The 19,436-nt window shown below is 35.8% G+C and overlaps 2 protein-coding genes across 4 annotated transcripts in view; one reads left to right on the top strand and one right to left on the bottom strand.

Moving 5' to 3' along the window:
- FSTL5 (follistatin like 5) overlaps positions 1 to 19,436 on the top strand; it is an 862,438-nt gene that overhangs the window by 207,398 nt on the left and 635,604 nt on the right. For all 3 annotated transcript variants that reach the window (XM_044680057.1, XM_044680058.1, XM_044680059.1), the window contains exon 3: positions 8,274 to 8,522. In XM_044680057.1, the coding sequence (XP_044535992.1) occupies positions 8,274 to 8,522 (249 nt within the window). The remainder of the gene's footprint in view (positions 1 to 8,273; positions 8,523 to 19,436) is intronic.
- On the bottom strand, positions 1,334 to 2,580 carry LOC123250948 (glyceraldehyde-3-phosphate dehydrogenase-like). The gene has a single exon (XM_044680060.1). The coding sequence runs from the start codon at positions 2,534 to 2,536 to the stop codon at positions 1,535 to 1,537; it is 1,002 nt and encodes a 333-aa protein (XP_044535995.1). The 5' UTR covers positions 2,537 to 2,580; the 3' UTR covers positions 1,334 to 1,534.

The raw sequence follows: 19,436 nt of genomic DNA on the forward strand, positions 1-19,436 counted from the left end.
ACAGTAAATCAGGTCTTTATTTGTAGAATTTACAGTTAAGGAGAGATACAAAAAAGAATGGAGCTCATTCGCCTATCAGAATTCTGATTCCTCAGGGCACAATCCAGTCATCTGATAACCAAGGGAATTGAAGATGTTCTGTGCACCAGTGGCATAGTTTGGAAATTTACAGGAACATCTATTTAATGCTGCTTCTTTCTACATCCAATTTCAGGGCCTTTTCATAGCATAGAGGTGGGCTTTTACACATGCCATCAATGGAACTGGAATACTATGAAATCCTACCAAGCTAGAAAGGCTTTGGGCACTAACACAATGACACAGTACATTTCTGCCATGTGATGAGTAGCCTTGCAAATTTCAGAGAGAATATTATAAAGTGGATAGGTAGTACAAGTTGGTATATTTTTCAAGCAAAGTAACTTTTTTTTTCTATGAAGGGGCCATATTTATTTTAAGCATCAAAAAGGAAAGTAACATAGCAAGTAAGTCTTCATCCATACCCAATGAGACAAGATTGTAACACCATGAATCATGGAGTTTTATTTCTTTGCATTAGCACTGATTATAAAAGTGCTTCAAAAGAATGGAAGCACAAGTGGGCAAGTTCTGTCAACTAGAAATATCCTAGGTAGGGTGTCATTCTATATATCCCTTAACACCTAAAAAAGATAGCAGCTCTGAAGAGAGGGAAAGGGTCTGAAATATACCTTCTCATTTTACTTCAAACAGAATACTTTAGAAACAAGTATTAAATACTGGATCCACAAATGCAATTTTAGGAAGAAAATATGTTTAGAGACTAACTATAACAAATAGGGTTAGACTCAGGCAGCTTTGTGGTTATACTCAGAAAGGCCATCCTTGTAGTCAGTTGCTAGTATAAAAGAAAGCAGAAGTCTTTGCTAAATACTTTAAGAAATCAGACAGATAGATAGTTGAACAATGAAGCCAGACTCTTCTCAACAAAAGGTGTTCTGATTAACATTGCTCCATTGCCAACAAATAATCTCACATATTAGAGACAAAGGAGCATTCATATCACTTGATTTGATTTCAGTGTTTTGTAGTCCCTCAGATTTGTGGAGGAGTCAAGTGCCCCAAATTACATTGAAGTAAGTTTTGACCCTAGCCACAGCTTCCTCATTGTCCTCCACTCACACTCTTGAAAGTGGTCTATGTCCCTTTAAAATTGAGTCCAACTTCTAGGCAGGAGGAGAGAACAGCTTCTTTCATCTGGTGACCAAGTCCCATTCTTCCAATAATAATGGCCTCGGCTCAGGAATCCAAACTTTAATTTCTGTTCTGCTCACAGATGCCCCTTCATTTTTTCTTTTTTTGCACTGAACGTGATGACTTTATTGATGGTACACAAGATAGGACTATGCTCCTCCCCCCACTACAGGGGTGCCTGGGGCAGGGATTTGAAGAGGGCATGGGATCCCCAGCACAGGGATTATGGATGTGGGCTCCCCAGTGGTGGAACTACTCTTTTTTTTTGGCTGGGGATGAAGATCCATCATGGCTTTCCACTTTACTCCTTGGTGGCCATGTACTTCATGAGGTCTACTACAGGGTGGCTATAACCGTACTCGTTGTCATACCAAGAAATGAGCTTGACAAAATGGTCGTTGAGGGCAATGCCAGCGCCAGCATCGAAGGTAGAAGAGTGGGAGTCGCTGTTAAAGTCACAGGATACCACCTGGTCCTCTGTGTAGTCCAAGATGCCCTTCAAGTTCCCCTCTGCAGCTTGCTTCACCACCTTCTTAATATCGTCATATTTGGCAGCTTTCTCCAGGCGGCAGGTCAGATCCACCACAGACACATTGGGAGTAGGAACACGGAAGGCCATGCCTGTGAGCTTCCCGTTCAGCTCAGGTATGACCTTGCCCACAGCCTTGGAGGCACCCTTGGAAGCAGGGATGATATTCTGGGCAGCCCCACGCCCATCCCGCCACAGCTTGCCAGAGGGGCCATCTACTGTCTTCTGGGTAGCGGTAACGGCATGGACTGTGGTCATGAGTCCTTCCACAATGCCGAAGTTGTCATGAATTAACTTGGCCAAGGGGGCCAAGCAGTTGGTAGTGCAGGAGGCGTTACTGACGATCTTGAGGGAATTGTCGTATTTCTCATGGTTCACCCCCATCACGAACATTGGGGCATCAGCAGAAGGGGCAGAGATAATGACTTGCTTGGCTCCACCCTTCAAGTGAGCCCCGGCCTTTTCCATGGTGGTAAAGACGCCAGTGGATTCTACAACGTACTCAGCTCCAGCATCTCCCCATTTAATGTTAGGGGGATCCCGCTCCTGGAAGATGGTAATGGGTTTTCCGTTGATCATCAGCTTTCCATTCTCTGCCTTTACAGTGCCCTTGAACTTGCCATGGGTGGAATCATACTGGAGCATGTAAACCATGTAGAAGAGGTCAATGAAGGGGTCATTGATGGCCACAATTTCTACTTCTTTGCAGCTGAATGTTGCCCTGGTCACCAGGCGTCCAATACGGCCAAATCCGTTGACTCCGACCTTCACCATCTTGTCTAAAGGATGCGACTGCAGCAGAGGATTCTGGCAGCGAGCTTGGGAAAAGAGCTGAGAGCCTCCCTTCACTTTTAATAGTGGGGCCACCTAGGGAAAGGAAGGGCAATGGGGACACTAGCACCCTTTTTCTCCCATGCTGCCTTACACATTGTTTGCTCTGGTTTTACTCTCTGACCCTCCAAGTTGGGTCCCTATGACTTCAAATAAAGGAGAATGAAGAGATTGGGGAGGGTGTGATTCATGTGTTTGGACCTAGGACTCCCCTATTCTGGCTGCCTTCTGCCTGCTGCTCCTGGCTGGACTTCTGTAGTTTTAAATGGTTTCCCCAGATTGGTCTCTAGGTCCTCTTGGACTCTTCTCTAAAGGAAGCTACTCACATCAATTTTTGACACAGTAATGGATGTGGTGCTAACCTCCATGGAAACCTCTATCCTTTCATCCTTCCATCCCTCCATCTATATCTATCTATCTATCTATCTATCTATCTATCTATCTATCTATCTATCTATCTATCTATCTATCTTTTTATCCATCCATCCTTCTCNTAGAATTTGTATGAGGCTAGATTTGAACTTAAATTTTCCTGACTCCAGGCTGGGCTCCCTATTTATCATTGCCACTTAACTGCCTCCAAAATTGCATATGTACATAGATGATTATGTTTAGTCCGCCCTGATAGACAGTATCTACATACAGTTTTTTTTAGTTAAAAAATATTAAGCATTTTCAAAGCAGTTTTAATTTACATCTTCTTCATAATATCTCTGTTGTCTGCAAAGAAGCAAAAGCAAATACACATACACACACATAAACAATATAAGGTAATTTAGTCCTGGAGTGGGTGTTTGGGAGGAGGTACTAACAGCTGGGAGAATCAGTAAAAAGCCTTATACAGGTTTAAACATTTGAACTGAGCTTTGAAGAAAATTCCTAGATACTAGGATGCTAAGGGGCAAAGATGAAGGAGGAATGTCTTCTGTGTGTGGGGGACAGCTTGAGTGAAGGTGTAAAGACAGGCAAGAGACTGAGGAGGCCAGTTAGCCTAGAATTTATAGCGTATGAAGGACAGTAATTTATAATGAGCCTAGAAAAGCAATTGAAGCCAAGTTTTGAAGAGCTCCTGGAGGAAATAGGAAATAAGGGGTGCTTGTTGGGCAAGGGAAAGTCTCCACTTAAGGAACATTTTTTTTTGTTTTCTATGTAGCAAGTGGACAACAGAGGGAAGAAATTTGAAGAAAAAAAGCCCAATTAGGGAACTTTTGAAATAGTGCAGGCAAGAAGTGATATGAGCCTAAATTAAGATGGTACTTGTGTTAGTAGAGAAGAAGGAACAAAACCAAGAAGTGTTGTGAAAAGTGAAGTACCAAAACATGGCAATTGATAGGCTATTGCAAATGAGGAACAGATGACCAATTGGAAACCTGATTGATTGAAAGAATGGTGGTAGGGGAAGCTAAGGTGGCTTAGTGGTTTGAGAGCTAGGACAGATGGGAGGTCTTGGGTTCAAATTTGATTTCCTATACTTAGCCTTGGCAAGTTAACCCTCATTACCTAGCCCTTACTACTCTTCTATCTTGGAATCAATACACAGTATTGAATCTAAGACAAAAGGTAAGGGTTTAAAAAAAAAAAAAAAAAGAATGGTGGTTGTCCAAACAGAAATAAGAAAATTCAGAAAAAGGATGAGTTTGGAAGTGGTGACTATTGGGGATATTTTGGATATGTAGAGTTTGAAGTGAGAACACTGTGTAAGATATCAATCTGATTCAAGTGTATGGCATATGTGTCTGCTATTGTGAATTCTACTATGTTATTTGCAATAGAGCCTTTTGCTTATGGTACAAAGGGACAAAAGGTCTTGTTAAAAATAAAACATGGGGGGGGGGGCAGCTGAGTAGCTGAGTGGATTGAGAGCCAGGCCTAGAGACGGGAGGTCCTAGGTTCAAATCTGGCCCAGACACTTCCCAGCTGTGTGTCCCTGGGCAAGTCACTTGACCCCCGTTGCCCACCCTTACCACTCTTCCACCAAGGAGCCAATACACAGAAGTTAAGGGTTTAAAAAAATAATAAATAAAGCATGGCTATTTTGTTTTCTGAGTTAGTATCCTTTTGTTGTTCTTGTTTTAATGCTTCAGATGTCATTATTCCTTGAAATCTACTTAAGAAATCATTGCAATGATTTCAAATTCTAGAATGGCAACTACAGATACATGGAATTTTGGATGATACAATTTGCTGTGAAAAATCAACAATTTTATGCAAGTTAAATTATACAGGGATGTTTGGTGATGATTGCAATTCATTTAGTATGTGATAGGACTGAATGTAGTTAAAAGTATACCTTGATGTGATAATCAGATTAAATTGATTTAATCTCATCTAGAACTAGGGGTTATCATTAGTCATGGGCAATTACTGTCAAAAAGGACATGTTCTAACCATTCATTTACATAATATAAGCCCCCTTTTGGATCACACATGAATTAATTAAATTTTCTTTAATTGTAGCACAGTTACATGCAACATGCAGCTTCTGGATTGTATTAAACAGCTCATTAACTTCTAGAAAATGGCCAATTTCCTAATCTTAACTGAATCACTAGCTTTAAGACTTTGGATGGTGGTTTAAACATTTAAAGGTCCAACTGAAGTCAAATTCCAACTCTTTTTTTGGCATTTAGTTAAGGAGGGAATAGGTATATAGCATTGAAACACACTGCAAAGATCAAGCCTTAAATTCTATGCTGTTCCAATGTTTAACGAAGACCCAGTATAATTATAATCTAATTTATGTAAAACATTGTAGTATTTAAAAATTATTTAAATTAACCATCAACATGAAAACATATGATTTATCAGTTGCTTATTTTTGCAAATATTTGGGGGTTTTGGTTTTATAAGATTATTCGCTTACAAAAATGAATAATATAGAAATATTACATAATGCAGGTATAACCCAGATTTAATTGTTTGTCAACTCCAGAAGATTGGGTGGGGTGGTGGGGGAGAAGTGAGGGAGACAATATGGATCATAGAACTTCAGAAAACTTATGTGGAAGTTTGTTAAAATAAAAAAATGCAAATAAAAAGCAAAGTTAAAATAAAAAAATAATCATCAACATTTAATTATATTTTTCAGTTCACTTTTTAAAGTTATATTTTCTCTTATTATTTTTGTTGTTATTCAATTGTTTAGTTGTGTCCAGCTTTTCATAGTGCAGGTCCTTCTAGTCTGTATTGGCTCTGGAACTGTGTCCAATTTCATGTTAGTTGTTTCCATGACTATCTATCCATCTAATCTTCTGCCATTCCCTTTGCCAGCATCAGGGTCTTTTCCAGTGAGTACTGCCTTCTCATTATTTGGCTAAGGTGTTTAAACTTCAGTTTCTACTTCGGTATTTGACCTTCCAGTGAATAGTCTGAATTAATTTCATTATGTATTGACTGATTTGATCTCCTTGCTGTTCAAAGGGCCCTCAAAAGTTTTCTTAAGCTCTATAATTTGAAAGCATTGATTCTGTGGTGCTTGACTTTCCTTCTAATTCAACTCACAGCCATATATTGCTACTGAAAAAACGATTGCTTTGACTACAAGGATCTTTGTTGGCAAGGTGATATCTCTTCTTTTGAGTATGCTTTCCAGATATCTTCTAGTGCTTTATTAAAATTTGATCTATAAAAAAAATATATTGGTTCATGGAATCATAGATAAAAGTTCTAAAGTGAACTTAGAGATCAATGAGTCTTCTTAGAAAAAGAAATAATCTGATTTTAGTCTTCCAAATCTTCTATTATATAGAGATTTATTGTTATTCAGTCATTTCAGCCACTTCCCATTCTTCATTTGGGGTTTTCTTGGCAAAGATACTGTAGTGGTGTTCCTTTTTCTTCTCTAGCTCATTTGACAGATGAGGCAACTGAGGCAAACAAGATTAAGTGACTTGCCCAGGGTCACACAGCTAATAAGTATATGAAGCCACATTTGAACCCAGAAAGACTCCTGCCCTGGCACTCTACCCACTGTGTCACCTAGCTACTCTATTACATAGAACTAGACCCATGTTTAAACTTGGAATGATTTAGTAAATATGGCAGTGATAGTTTTGATATAATCAGAAGGAATCACCTGATCATTTTAACTGAATATTTGGTATATTTATATATGTTTTATTTGCTTATTCCTATACATGCTTATGTGGAAGGCAGCAGGAAGTCTTGCTGAGAATGCTAGATTTAGAGTCAGGAATATTGAGATTTGAATACCACCCCCCAAACACTTAATCTTGTTTTATTCATTTGATAAAAGCACTTTCCACCTAGTGTTATTAAGGAACAAAATATATAATATATAGAAAATGTTTTGAAAACCAAAACACACTGCAAAAAATCATTAATTATTTTTATTAGTGTACATATTATTTTCTTCTATAAAAACTAACTTCTTCAAAGGCAGGGACAGTTTTATATTTGTCTATATATCACCAGCCTTTAACACAGAGCCAGAAACCAACAGGTGTAATAAATGCTGGTTGATTGAATGGAAAAGTCATCAGTCATGAGGTGGGATGATAAAAGAGGGAACTTGAGTTTTGATATTCAAAGAAAGTAATGCATAAAATGTAACATATAGGTTCAAATTCTCTTAGAAACTTATTATTCTCATTGTTATTACTGTAGAGATAAACTACTCTGTTTCATGGGATTATGGATTAAATCTCATAGCCTAGATGTACTTTGTTTTCTGGAATTTTTTTCAAGGTAACCAGGATAAAGTGACTTGTCCTGGGTCATACAGCTAGTAAATGTCTTTGGCTGGATTTGAGCAGAGGAAAATGAGTGTACTTTGTTTTCTGAGAAGAGAAAATTTGGAACACATGTATTCCGGAAACTTGGAGAGCAGTATGGCATAGTGGAGGGTTAATCTCATAGTTAAGGATAAAATAAGGTTTTGGTCTCATCTCAAACACATACTGGTTATGGGACCCTGAGAAAGTCAGTTCACAGCAATGTAACCCAGACAACTTATTAAGAGTATAAGTTGCAGAACAGTCGTTGATCTGTACTTTGGAAGGATTCCTGTTAATGGAAGAAAGTGTTCTTGGGGAATAGTCTATACTAATAAAATTATATTTCTATTTTATATCCTCCTCAAAAAAAGATAAGAGAAAATAAATAAAGGAAGACTGAAGTCTATCTAAGGAAACTTCTCAAAGCAAAAATTTCTAGAATTATAAAGCCTCGAAGATCACATTTGTATAAAGGGAAACAAATGACCTCTTTCTTCTCTTTGTGAGTAGATAGTGTTAATGATGTGTAAATATATCTAAATGCTCTTCAGGAGTACAGCCTGTGTGAGGTTATGGGAGATGACTTCTGTCTACATCTCCCTCTAGTCTCTCCTCTGCTCAGATGATTGTCCACATCGTAATGGTAGCTTTCTTCCAGTCCTGTAAAACCTTGAAGCCTACTTAGATCCATCACTTCTGGACTGCGGGTTGGGGTAGGCTGTCCTGATTGTAGGAATCACAAATGCCACATTGGGTGACAAGAAGGGTCATTGGACTAAATAAGTCATTTAATCCTTGATTTATCTAGAATATGAATGTTGCTTGATTAATGTCCAATGATGATTTTCATAAAATAAAGGATGTTTTAAAATTGAGAAAAGCCTATTCATTATTTGTGCTTATATATGTACATATATATATATTTTTTTTAATTTCTCCTCCAGGGTATCTGAGTCAGGATGGTCCACTTATATCCTGTGAAAATAAGTACTGTGGCTTGGGAAGGCATTGTGTTATTAGTCGAGAAACCGGGCAAGCTGAATGTGCCTGCATGGACCACTGCAAGCCTCACTACAAGCCTGTGTGTGGATCTGATGGAGAATTTTATGAAAACCACTGTGAAGTACACAGAGCTGCCTGCCTGAAAAAACAGAAAATAACCATTGTTCACAATGAAGATTGCTTCTTCAAAGGTAAGTCTGAATAGAGTAATCTCTTGACTCTCTCACTCCATTCATCCCTTGCATGGTCAGAGCAAATAACGGCATAAAGACCTAAGATGGAAATGTAAAGGTCTTTGAATCTGCAAGTAGAACACTATATATGCTCAGAAGCAGCGTGGCATGATGGAAACAGTGTGGATTGGGGACTCAGAAAACAAGGGTTATGAATCTCTGAGTCTTTATATTTGTGGGACCTTGGGCAAGTCATGAAATCTCTATTGGCCTTAATTTCTTCATTTGTAAAATGATGAGGTTGAACTATATAGCTTCTGGAGTCCCTTTTGGCTGGCTATTTATAAGCTTATAATTTCATTTGAATAAAATGGTGGCCACATGAGAAACTGGTGGCCAATATTTGCTTTGAGTACTTAGTTTATCTATAACATACTATCTGATGGACCACTCAGGGCAACTTTCATTATTCAAGGCAACTTATACTACAGCAGAACAATTCTACCCAGAGAAAAACCACTTCAAATGGAATAAATGACTATTCTGTGCTGTTAAGAAAATATGAATTATCAACTGTGACAAGAGTAGATCTTTTGACCTAGTTTCAGGGGGTAAAAACATAAGGAAGCAAAAAAAAAATTAAAACTATATGGGCTCATAGAAATAGAGGAGGGATAAGACTTGACTTGTGGTATCATTAATGTGATTCCATTTCATTTCAATAAATTTGGTAGGGAATTTCATGACAAGGAAACTCTCTGTTCGTGAGGTTTATAACTACTCTGCATTTTATAATTTTGGCCTAGAATAAGTTCTATTAAGTGACTGGCCAGTCACACTGCTAGTATATATTAGAGGTAGGTCTTGAAACAAGGTCTACTTGGCTGCAAAGGGCCAGCTATCTCTTCTCTCCTATACTACTATGACATAAAGTTATGATACAATATTTCAACCAATTAATAAGATATTTCTTTCTTAGGGAAGACTGCCTTTAAATTGCTTTGTCATTGTTATTCACTTGGGTACACCATTTGAGATAGTTTTCCTGCCCTTGCAAGGTCATGAGCTCATTGAAAGAACAAATATGGTAAATTTTTGTGTATTTTGAATTTGAGTTAATATTTAATTCTTCTGAACTAATCTCCTACTTTTAAAGCATACTATAAGTAAAGTGAACAAATTAATATCTACTCGGACATCTTTGTTTTGCTCCCCCACCCCTTGACACTTCATACATTGAGCTATCTTGCATCAATGGCATGGAACATCACCTAATTGCCTGAGGTGAGAATAGGCCCTAACATACCCTCTAATAACTACTGAAACATACTTTAAAGGAGCCAAGTGATAAATGAGATTTTAGTACTTTTATTCTTAAATATAATATCACTTAAATTTTTATGAAGCCTGATATATTTGGCAATCATTTTCTTTTACTCATTTTCTTTAACGGAAACCAGTGCCAGGAAGTTGATGGGTGGACACTGTTCCAGGGAATGTTAATACATCAATGAATCCATTGTTTTCAATTCTTTATAGCTGCAGTTATAGGGCAGACATAAGGCTTGAAAGGTATCTTTTTCTAAAGGAATCATGATGTAGGGGATAGCTTTTGAAATGGCAATCAAGATTCAAATCTTGCTTCTGACAAATATTGTAACCAACCCTTAATCTCAATGTTCCCATATCAGTTAACTCTTTCTAATATTAAAGTTACATGAATATTGATGATTCTCATTGAAGCAAGAATTTCCACACTGGAAGTTCTCTACACTGATGAAATTACAAGTCTCAAACAGACACATAAGAATTTGAAAATATGGGAATGATATCAAGTCTTTAATGAATGGTTAAGCTTAAATAAATTTGCAAGTTCATGAGAATTCTTATTTATATACATAACAGAAATTATTTTTACTTTAAAAACCATATCCTAATTTAGTAGAGAGAAGATAAATTCTAGTTCAATTCAGATTTCTTTGTTAAATGTGTTTGCATTTCAGTAAAATGCTGTAGTAACAACTTCTTTCCAGGAAGCTAGTTAGAACACTGTTTTCCTATTTTTTTCATTTTAAGGCATGGAAATGCAATCATTCCCCTGATATTTAAAGATAATGAAAACTCTGTAATTGATTTCATGCCTCTGTTGCATTCACTGTGGATACTATGCTTATACTGAAGATTTGTCTGATGACAACAAATATATCTGTGGTCCTACACATGTTGAGTATTGTAGACAAATCATTTGAATGACATAATGCTCTATTTTTCAGTCAAATGGTTTTCAGAATGTAGACATTTTCTATGAATTGCTACAGAGGCCTAATGGTTAAGGAGAAGTATACCCACCAGAGTAGTATTTTGCTTCCCCAATTTCTCTTCCAAAAAATAGATTTGGAAATGTCTGCTCCAATGTTTTAGAATATTTTCTGCCTTTGAATAAATATATTCATTGGCATTAACATACATTAAAAATTATTCCTCTTCATATTAACTGTAAAATGTTGATTCTTTACCAACTGAATGATTTCTCATAGATTAGTAAATCTCAAAAGTTTTGAAGTATGTATTGTATTAATTTATCCTATTGCAGTCATGTACTACTTTTAAAATATATTTATTTACTTCTATTTTTTTCTGTTATATTTCGAGTTCCAAGAAGTTTGCTCACTCCCTCTCAACCTCATGCTAGAAGAGGCCAACCTTTGACACAGTCATATAACACTACTTTTATTTCATTATAAATACAGTTTATCATGTTATCCAACAACCCAATAATCTGCCAAAATCAAACAAAAGATAGTAGGATAGTGACTCTTTCTATTAGAATTGTATCAAATATATGATGAGGAAGAAGTGAGAGTCATAATTGTAAAAAGTAATTCCTTAATTTCTTTAACTTAAGGGGGGACCTGTAGGTCCTCTTACTGTAAAGATATATAAGGATTAACCAACCCACAGTGACAGGAAGTAGGAAAACAGCAAGCCCCCTGCTGAGCCAGCATCAGTTGCAGGCTGTCAGTTGCTGATAGTTAGGAGAGAGTTGCTGAAAGTTAGGGCTGGGAGTTTTCAAGGAAGTCGACTGCTGGGTGTGAGTTGGTCTTTGGGGGTTGGTGGCTGGTAGTGTGGGTTGGTGTTTAGTTGCTGGAATATAAAGGAGGGCCTGAACTTACTGAAAGGGCTTTTGGCTTTAGCTTTTAAAGAACTTTTTGTCTCTATGACGTCTAGAGAGCAGGAGATCTGTCTCAGAGGCAAGGATCTGCTGTCAGTTGGCTACTGACAGTTGGGCTATTATAGAAAACAATGAAGGACTGAATAGCTGTCTATTATTTTAGGGAGTTAGTGAATCATTTAGAGCTAGTGTAGTCTAGATAGTCTTGTTGTTTGCCAGGCAAGAAGAAGCTGTCCTCAGAAGACAGAGACAGTTATTAGGAATTTTAGGTACTATTAGGAATTTTTGGTATAGTTATAGGGTATAAGATTAGTAATCTCTTTTCCCTCTTTTCTATCTTTCCCTCCTTTACTGTATTCTTTTACTATCTCTATTTTAATTGAACTTAATCGTTAACTATTAAAAGCTGCTAGAAGTTTTCTTTTCTCTGGCTTAAAGGGATAATATTAATTTACAACTCTACTATGTTCTCATTAAAACTTAAGTCATTAAAAACTGCTCTCTTTTTTGTCAAAACCCCTATTTTAACACTTACCTTAAATGCATTATTGATTTTATACTCTAGAACTTATAGTAAATCTTCATGGTTAGAATATCTTCTTAGTGTATACCCAGCCTTTTTCTAGGTCTTGAATATAGATAGACAGACAGACAGACAGAAAGAGATAGAGATAGAGATAGAGGGAGAGAGAGAGAGAGAGAGAGAGAGAGAGAGAGAGAGAGAGAGAGAGAGAGAGATATGAAAATCATGATGTTTTAAAAGTTGCTGAACTAGTTAGGGTCATGATTATAAGACAGATGGGGAAAAAAAACTAGGTTGATCTAAGGGACTATTGAATCATGTATAAATCCTATAGACACATGCACCCCAACTTTATGGAAATCACAAGCCTCATTCTGACCAAATCCATAAAAATAAAAAGTCCTGACTTTGCATGGCCATCATTGGTATCTTGTTCAACTAACCTCTGACAACTAAATTTTGGTGATTTGTAGATATTTGGGGGATTTGAGTTTAATTCTGAGGTAGCTGAAGGTAGTTTCATGATCCATTCATTTTTATTCAAACTCCATCTTTGAATAATCCAGGCATAAATGAGATTCATAAAACTAAACACAGAAGCTGATTCTTTCAGAGTTGGGGACTGATACTGTCTATTCATTAATTTAGCTACAGCTCCTAAGTGAAGATGCTTATCTAGGTTGCACAGTGGGTAGAGCCCAGACCTGGAATAAGGAAGTCCTGAGTTCAAATTTCCCCTTGAATGCTTATCAGCTATGTGACACTAAGCAAGGCATATAGCCTCTATTTGTTTCAGTTTCTTCTTTTGCAAAATAGGATAATAATAGAACCTATTTTCCAGGGTTATTTTGAGGATCAAATGAGATAATATTTGTAAAGCACTTTAGAACCAGGATACACTTACTATGTGAATATTATAAATATTAACAATTATTACTTTAAGGAGAATTGTAATGAAATGTAGTAATATACATTGCACTTTTGTTCATGTGAACTTCCTAAATTATTCATATTTTACTAAGTCGAGTTCCCATTTTTGGAAGATTCATATTATCATGCCAAGAAAATTTTGGCCACATGCGCTCATTTATCCCTATCACCCTATTAATGGTTCTAACACATTATTATATTAGATGAATCATAAATATAGAGAAATGAGTTTAATGTGAATTTTCTCCAAGGATTAATGATTTTGGAACTGTATCTGGAAGACACGAAAAGCACATCATCATAAAAAATTTCTAATATGCCACTATTCATACTTCTTTTATTAGGAAATAACAGGATAAGACAGAGGACAGAATATGGTAACATCTGTGTTTGTTGGCACCATGTACTCAGAGATAGTGCTTAGCATAATATAAAGGATCCAATTTCTATATAATGCTTAGCCATTCATTTTTTCCCCCTATGAGACAGATTTGCCCCTAGAGTCATTTTCTCTTAAGGACTGTCTAAACTGCTGCCAGCCATGTCCTCAGTTCTAACGAGCACAATTTCTTCTCCTCCTGACACAGGGTCAGTCTGTCATACAAAACATAATTTACTTACTCAGAGTTGTGATATAAGCTGGGGTAAGAAATTGAACATATAAGCTCCGCCAAAATGAATAGAGAATTAAACCTTTTATGAGAAAGTCAATTGAATGGAAACCCTCTTGCCATTTACTGAGTAGAGAATAAAACTCTCATAAAAGCAAATGTTCTGTGTGTTTAAATGCACATCACAAACAATAACAACTGGGGAAATATGATTGCTAAAACAATGCATGTGTCATCTGAATGAGACCTTGTACTGAATTCTCGTCTGCTCTGTTTAGTTTAGAAAAGAACCATATTGCAAAGTGCTTGATAGCATACTTGCTTGTTAGAAGTTCTTTTAGCTAAATTTCCTAAAACTCATTTAAAAACTTTGGTCAAGAGATCATTGGTAATATTTTTAATATCTTGATAAATGTCAACAATTGCCAGAAAATAGGTTTTCTTTTGAAAAATATACCTTCTCATTTGTTTCTAGCAAAGCAACCTTTTAAAAATTAGAGGAAAACAAACAAATAAATAAGTCACTTTTTTTCCTTCAAAGATTCTAGTTGGGGTTGAAAAAAAAAGTCTTTAGGCTGTATTAGGCCCTACTGTAGCTACAACTGTTGAGTATGTTGAAAAAAATCTAGAAAACAGGCAGTGTTTCTACCAAATCCAGAATGATGTTATTGGTCATGACTTTATTCAGCAATCCGAAGTATGAAGCCTATGCATTTTTGGATCCTAACTTCTAGAGGACTTTTTTGGGGGGAAATCATGTGAAATCAATTGAATGTTTATTTGGTTTATAATAAATATGGTTTATTCAAATACATGAAATTATTTTATTGTAACTTAAGAATATCTCAGTATTGGGGAGAGACCTATGATCCCTTATAATAGTACATCTTCTGTGACTCTTGCTGTATGTGTGCATGTGTGTGTGTGTGTATTTTTTTCCCTACATTCTCCACAAGATGCCCAGCTACCATGTCGGGCTTTCTTCTTGATTCGTTGATATCATGTATATAATATTAGAGCCTAAAGATTATATCTCATTCTAGTTAAAAAGCTTACACTTACTCTGCTTACTCCTCTACCTTATTCCAGGAAACAAACTAGTTAACAAACATTTATTGAGCACCTTCTTTGTGCAGAACACTTTAATGCAGTGAGATACAGTTTAGATTTCAATTACTCTCAATAAGCTTATGATCTAATAGATTTTAAGTAACCAGTAAATAAAGCTATAATATATAATCTCATATTATAATGGCATTAGAAAGTTACAAAATGAAGTATTGCATGGTGTTTGAGAGGAAAAGTTCTTACCAAATGAGGTGATTAGGCAAGGTTCTCAAGAAGGGGTAACATTAACATTGGAAGAATAGGTAGGAAATGAGATATGTTTGAGAATGATAAATCCATGCTGATGCTCTCAAATTATTTTGTCAAAAAATTAAAAAGTGAATTCGTGACTTTGGACCTAGCATTTTACCTCCTCACTCTCATTTTAAATTGGCCCACCATTTACATATCTTCAGTATCTCTCCATTTTCATAGTTTTTCAAAGCTTGTTGATAATGACAAAGCAAATCCCCTAGTGCCCAAATGTATATTAAATCTGGCCTTGGTGGCTTGAATCCTTTGAATGCAGCTAATTTGCCATCTACCTTAGTTTTTAAAAGACTCTTTATCATTTTTCTTTAGTTACTGCCTGAAGATTATTGTCTTTAGTAGAGAAAAGTGAAGTAAATTAAAAATTGAACAATCCTACATTCTCTCTCAATCTACTATTATCATTCCATTTAGACCAGATGCTGCTTTTCTACCTTCTTTCTCTTTCCTTTTTCATCCCAAATTACTAAAAACTACTATATTTGTTAAAATCTTCATCTTATACTCAAGATTCAAAACCCTGAAATCCTCATAGCAATAATTATCTTCAATAATTAGGTGACTTTCTATTTAAACATCTATATCCTTCTCAACACAATTTCATAAGCAAAATATATAAATTTAGGTCTTGAAGAGTTCTTTATATTACTTAGACCTATCCTCTCATTTTACAGATGAGGAAACTAAGACTCACAGTTTATCTTATTAGATTCTTACAAATACTCTTGGAACTAAATCGAATAGATATTCCTCATTTGATAGATAAGGCGACTGAGTCAATGCAGATGGAATTCCAAGGCTACTGATATCCTAATTCTTGCAAATAATAATGATTTCTGTCAATTGCCTGATTATTTTCAAAGATCATTCTAATAGCTTGGGTCCCCTGTGCCAGCACATGTTATTGACTTATAGATGTTTTACAAAAATAGTCACTTTTCCTTTAGATGTTTTAGAAACTAAGTAGAAATATCTCTTCACAAAATGGAGTTTCTTTTATCTACATAAGTTCCATGTTCACCATTATGTAGAGGAAGGGATATGTCTAGGAGTCCCACGGATTTGACAGCACAATTATAGAATATATTTAATTATGACACTTTAAGGTTTAATATATTATCCAAAGCTCCAATAAGTCTTGTGATATAGATACTACAAAATATAGGCATTGTTGTTCCAATTTTTCAGATGTGGAAACTGAGGATTAGAGAAGTTAAGTGAATTGACTTCAATCATATGAGAGGGGCAGAATTCCTACCCAATTTTCATCTAAACATAATAAATCTAGTATGCTTTCTAGTACAATAAGCTCTACATCTAACTAATCATCTTGATCCAAAATATTTAGGGTAAATTTGAAGAAAATTTATTTTGGAAGATAGTAGCTGATGATACTTGAAAAACCTAACCTGATTTGGGAGAGGTTTTATTATTCTTTAGAGTTGTTTTGACATTTGAAATCCATACTATGTAAAATGCAACAGACTACCTGACTCAGAATTTCTCTTCACAGTACATTTTTTTCTTAGTGCACTGGGGTTTTATCTTCATCTCTCTCTTCTTTAAAATGAATATCACCCAATTCCTTAATATCATCATTTCTCCCACAGAGAGAGACTAAAATTGAATTATTATATTTTTATATCTTCTTTTTGTTTCCCTCTTTCCATATGTGATATTTAGATATTGGCTTTGCATTTTAAATATTTGAGTTCTTTTTATTGTATTGTAAGTTGTCACACAGCAATGTTTTTTCTGAGTTCCAAATGTAAAGAAAGCATTTCAAGGATTATGCTTATTTCAGAGTTGCTAGGGATTTCTGGCTCCCTCATTAAATCTAAATGCAGTTTTCTATAGTGACAGTAAAACAACCAGAGGAGACTTTATTTGTCAAAACAATTGTCCTTTACCTTAAGGTTTACTCTTCAAATATTGTATAACTCATTACCTCTTACTAACATACTTCCTTGCTTTTCTCCCTCATTTCCTCCTGCTGAATATGACATTTCCAAGGTTTCTGTAACTGTCTGAAAGCTTTTAAAGTAGAGACAATTTTCTAAGGACATCACTTTTCAGTGCACTTAAGTTTTTCAGTCACTTTCTTTGAAAAGGTGTGATGTCAACTGACTGTCTTTTGTTTTCAACTTTCATCCAATTAATACAAATTCTTGGCTTATATAATTAGTAATTGGATGTTCCTAGAAAAAATACAGTGAATGCTATCTCTGTCTGTTGTATTTGTTTATTTGTTCTTGACCTATATAGAGGTCACTGAAGTGGAATTTCCTTTCCTTGATCTATATCATAATATGCAAGTTCTGTAATTTAGTCTAGACCAGGGGTTCCCAAACTTTTTTGACCTACCACCCCCTTTCCAGAAAAAATGTCACTTAACCCCCTGGAAATTGATTTTTTAAAAATTTTAATAGCAATTAATAGGAAAGATAAATGCACCTGTGGCCATCACCTCTCTTCTGGATCACTGCAGCACCCACCAGGGGGCGGTAGTGCCCACTTAGGGAATCACTGGTCTAGACAGTCAACTGAGGACATTATAAGGATAAGTGACTTTCTTAAGGTCACAGCATTTGTCAGAGGCAGGATATAGAATGACAGAGAAATGTCAAGGAACTTAGAATTTATCTAATCTAACCCCAATTTTACAGATGAGAAAACAGTGACCTTAAAAGGTAAAGTGACTTGGTTACAAAGATAGACAGAGGCCACACTTGAACATGGGTCTTCCAGACTCTTAAACTTGCTATTTTTCAACTTTGCAACATTGGTTCTTATCTAACTTCTCTATATTAGCCTGACTTAATGTCATTCAAAAATCCTTCATATGTACAGATATTTTTAGAGAACAGTTTAAAACTTAATGACAGCTTCCTACAAATAAGCTGAAAGAATGCAAAATATTCTGGCTGCATGTGCTCATTCAGATAAACTATGCAAAGAATTACTGGAAAATAAAACTACAGCAAGTGTGATTTGGAGACCAATGCACTCTAATGGGACTGTTGCTCTAAATGTAGTATTATATTATATAATGTTATGCTATTTTAATTATGTTATATATACACGTATAGAACCTAAGCAACGTTAATTTTTCTTCAATGCACCTGTAGTCCCAATCATATAGGTGTTTTTTCTAGTTATTTAGGTAAAAAACATTTCTTTTTTGTTTTATTTTTCTTTCAAAGAGCATTTCAACAGTAGACTGGTTTCTTGGGGATGAATTCTTCTGCCATGGCAACCCATGATATATATTAAATTAAGAAATAGAGCGTCCTCAGGTGTTATACTGAAATACCTAAGTGTGTCCTTGGTATGCCCAACATTGATTATCTTTCCAAAATCTCAAGTTGCCTTTTCAATCAGTTATATTTAGTCTTCATCAGATTGATAAGTAATACTTCTCTAGTAGGTAGAAGTCATCTAGCTCTGAATAGTACCTGTGGAATACACTGCTCTATAGAACATGACTACTCATTATTTTATCAAGGGAGTAGCCACTTTGGGCTACCTATCAAGTGTCTCTTGTTCAATCTCCACACAGTTTTCTGAATGAATAGAATAGAAGAAAATTGGATAGAAGAAAATTGGAGTCAAAAAAGGTATGGGTTCCATTCTTGCCTTTAGCAAACATTGTGTGAGCAAAGGTAAGTCACTTAATCTCTTAGTGCCTCAGGCAGTTCTCTAAAACTATATATAAATTTATCTAATGTTTATGCATGAATATGAATGAGTTGCCAGACTCCACTGATAGAAGTTGTTGCCTTATCAGAAGTTCCCCAAGCTATAGGAATTCACATGTCCATCATGTATTCCTGTGTGTATATAGTTCAAGCTATCACCAGAGTTTTTATTTTAAAGTTTATTTCCAATTTTCTTAGACTTGGCCTGAGTATGAATTATCACACCTATCTACAAGTTTAAAGAGAATTGAAAAACTCATCAGTTCAGGCTACTTTTAATTCTGATAATTTCTCCTCCTTTAGAGAACCTCTATCCATTGTGACAATTGCAGAGTGAACTTGCCCTCCTGTTTGTACACTAAGCTAAATTAAATTATATTCAAGACCATTTCTGACCACTTCCTATAATTTCCTCTCTGTTCTAGATCTAGACCAATGATTCCCAAAGTGGGTGCTACGGCCCCCTGGTGGGTACTGCAGCGATCCAGGGCGGGGTGTGATGGTCACAGGTGCATTTTTATTTCCTAGTAATTGCTATAAAAATTAAAAAATATTAATTTCCAGGGGGCTAAATAATATTTTTTTCTGGAAAGGGGGCGGTAGGCCAAAAAAGTTTGGGAA

Source organism: Gracilinanus agilis, chromosome 6, assembly GCF_016433145.1.
Source record: "Gracilinanus agilis isolate LMUSP501 chromosome 6, AgileGrace, whole genome shotgun sequence".
NCBI lineage: Eukaryota > Metazoa > Chordata > Mammalia > Didelphimorphia > Didelphidae > Gracilinanus > Gracilinanus agilis.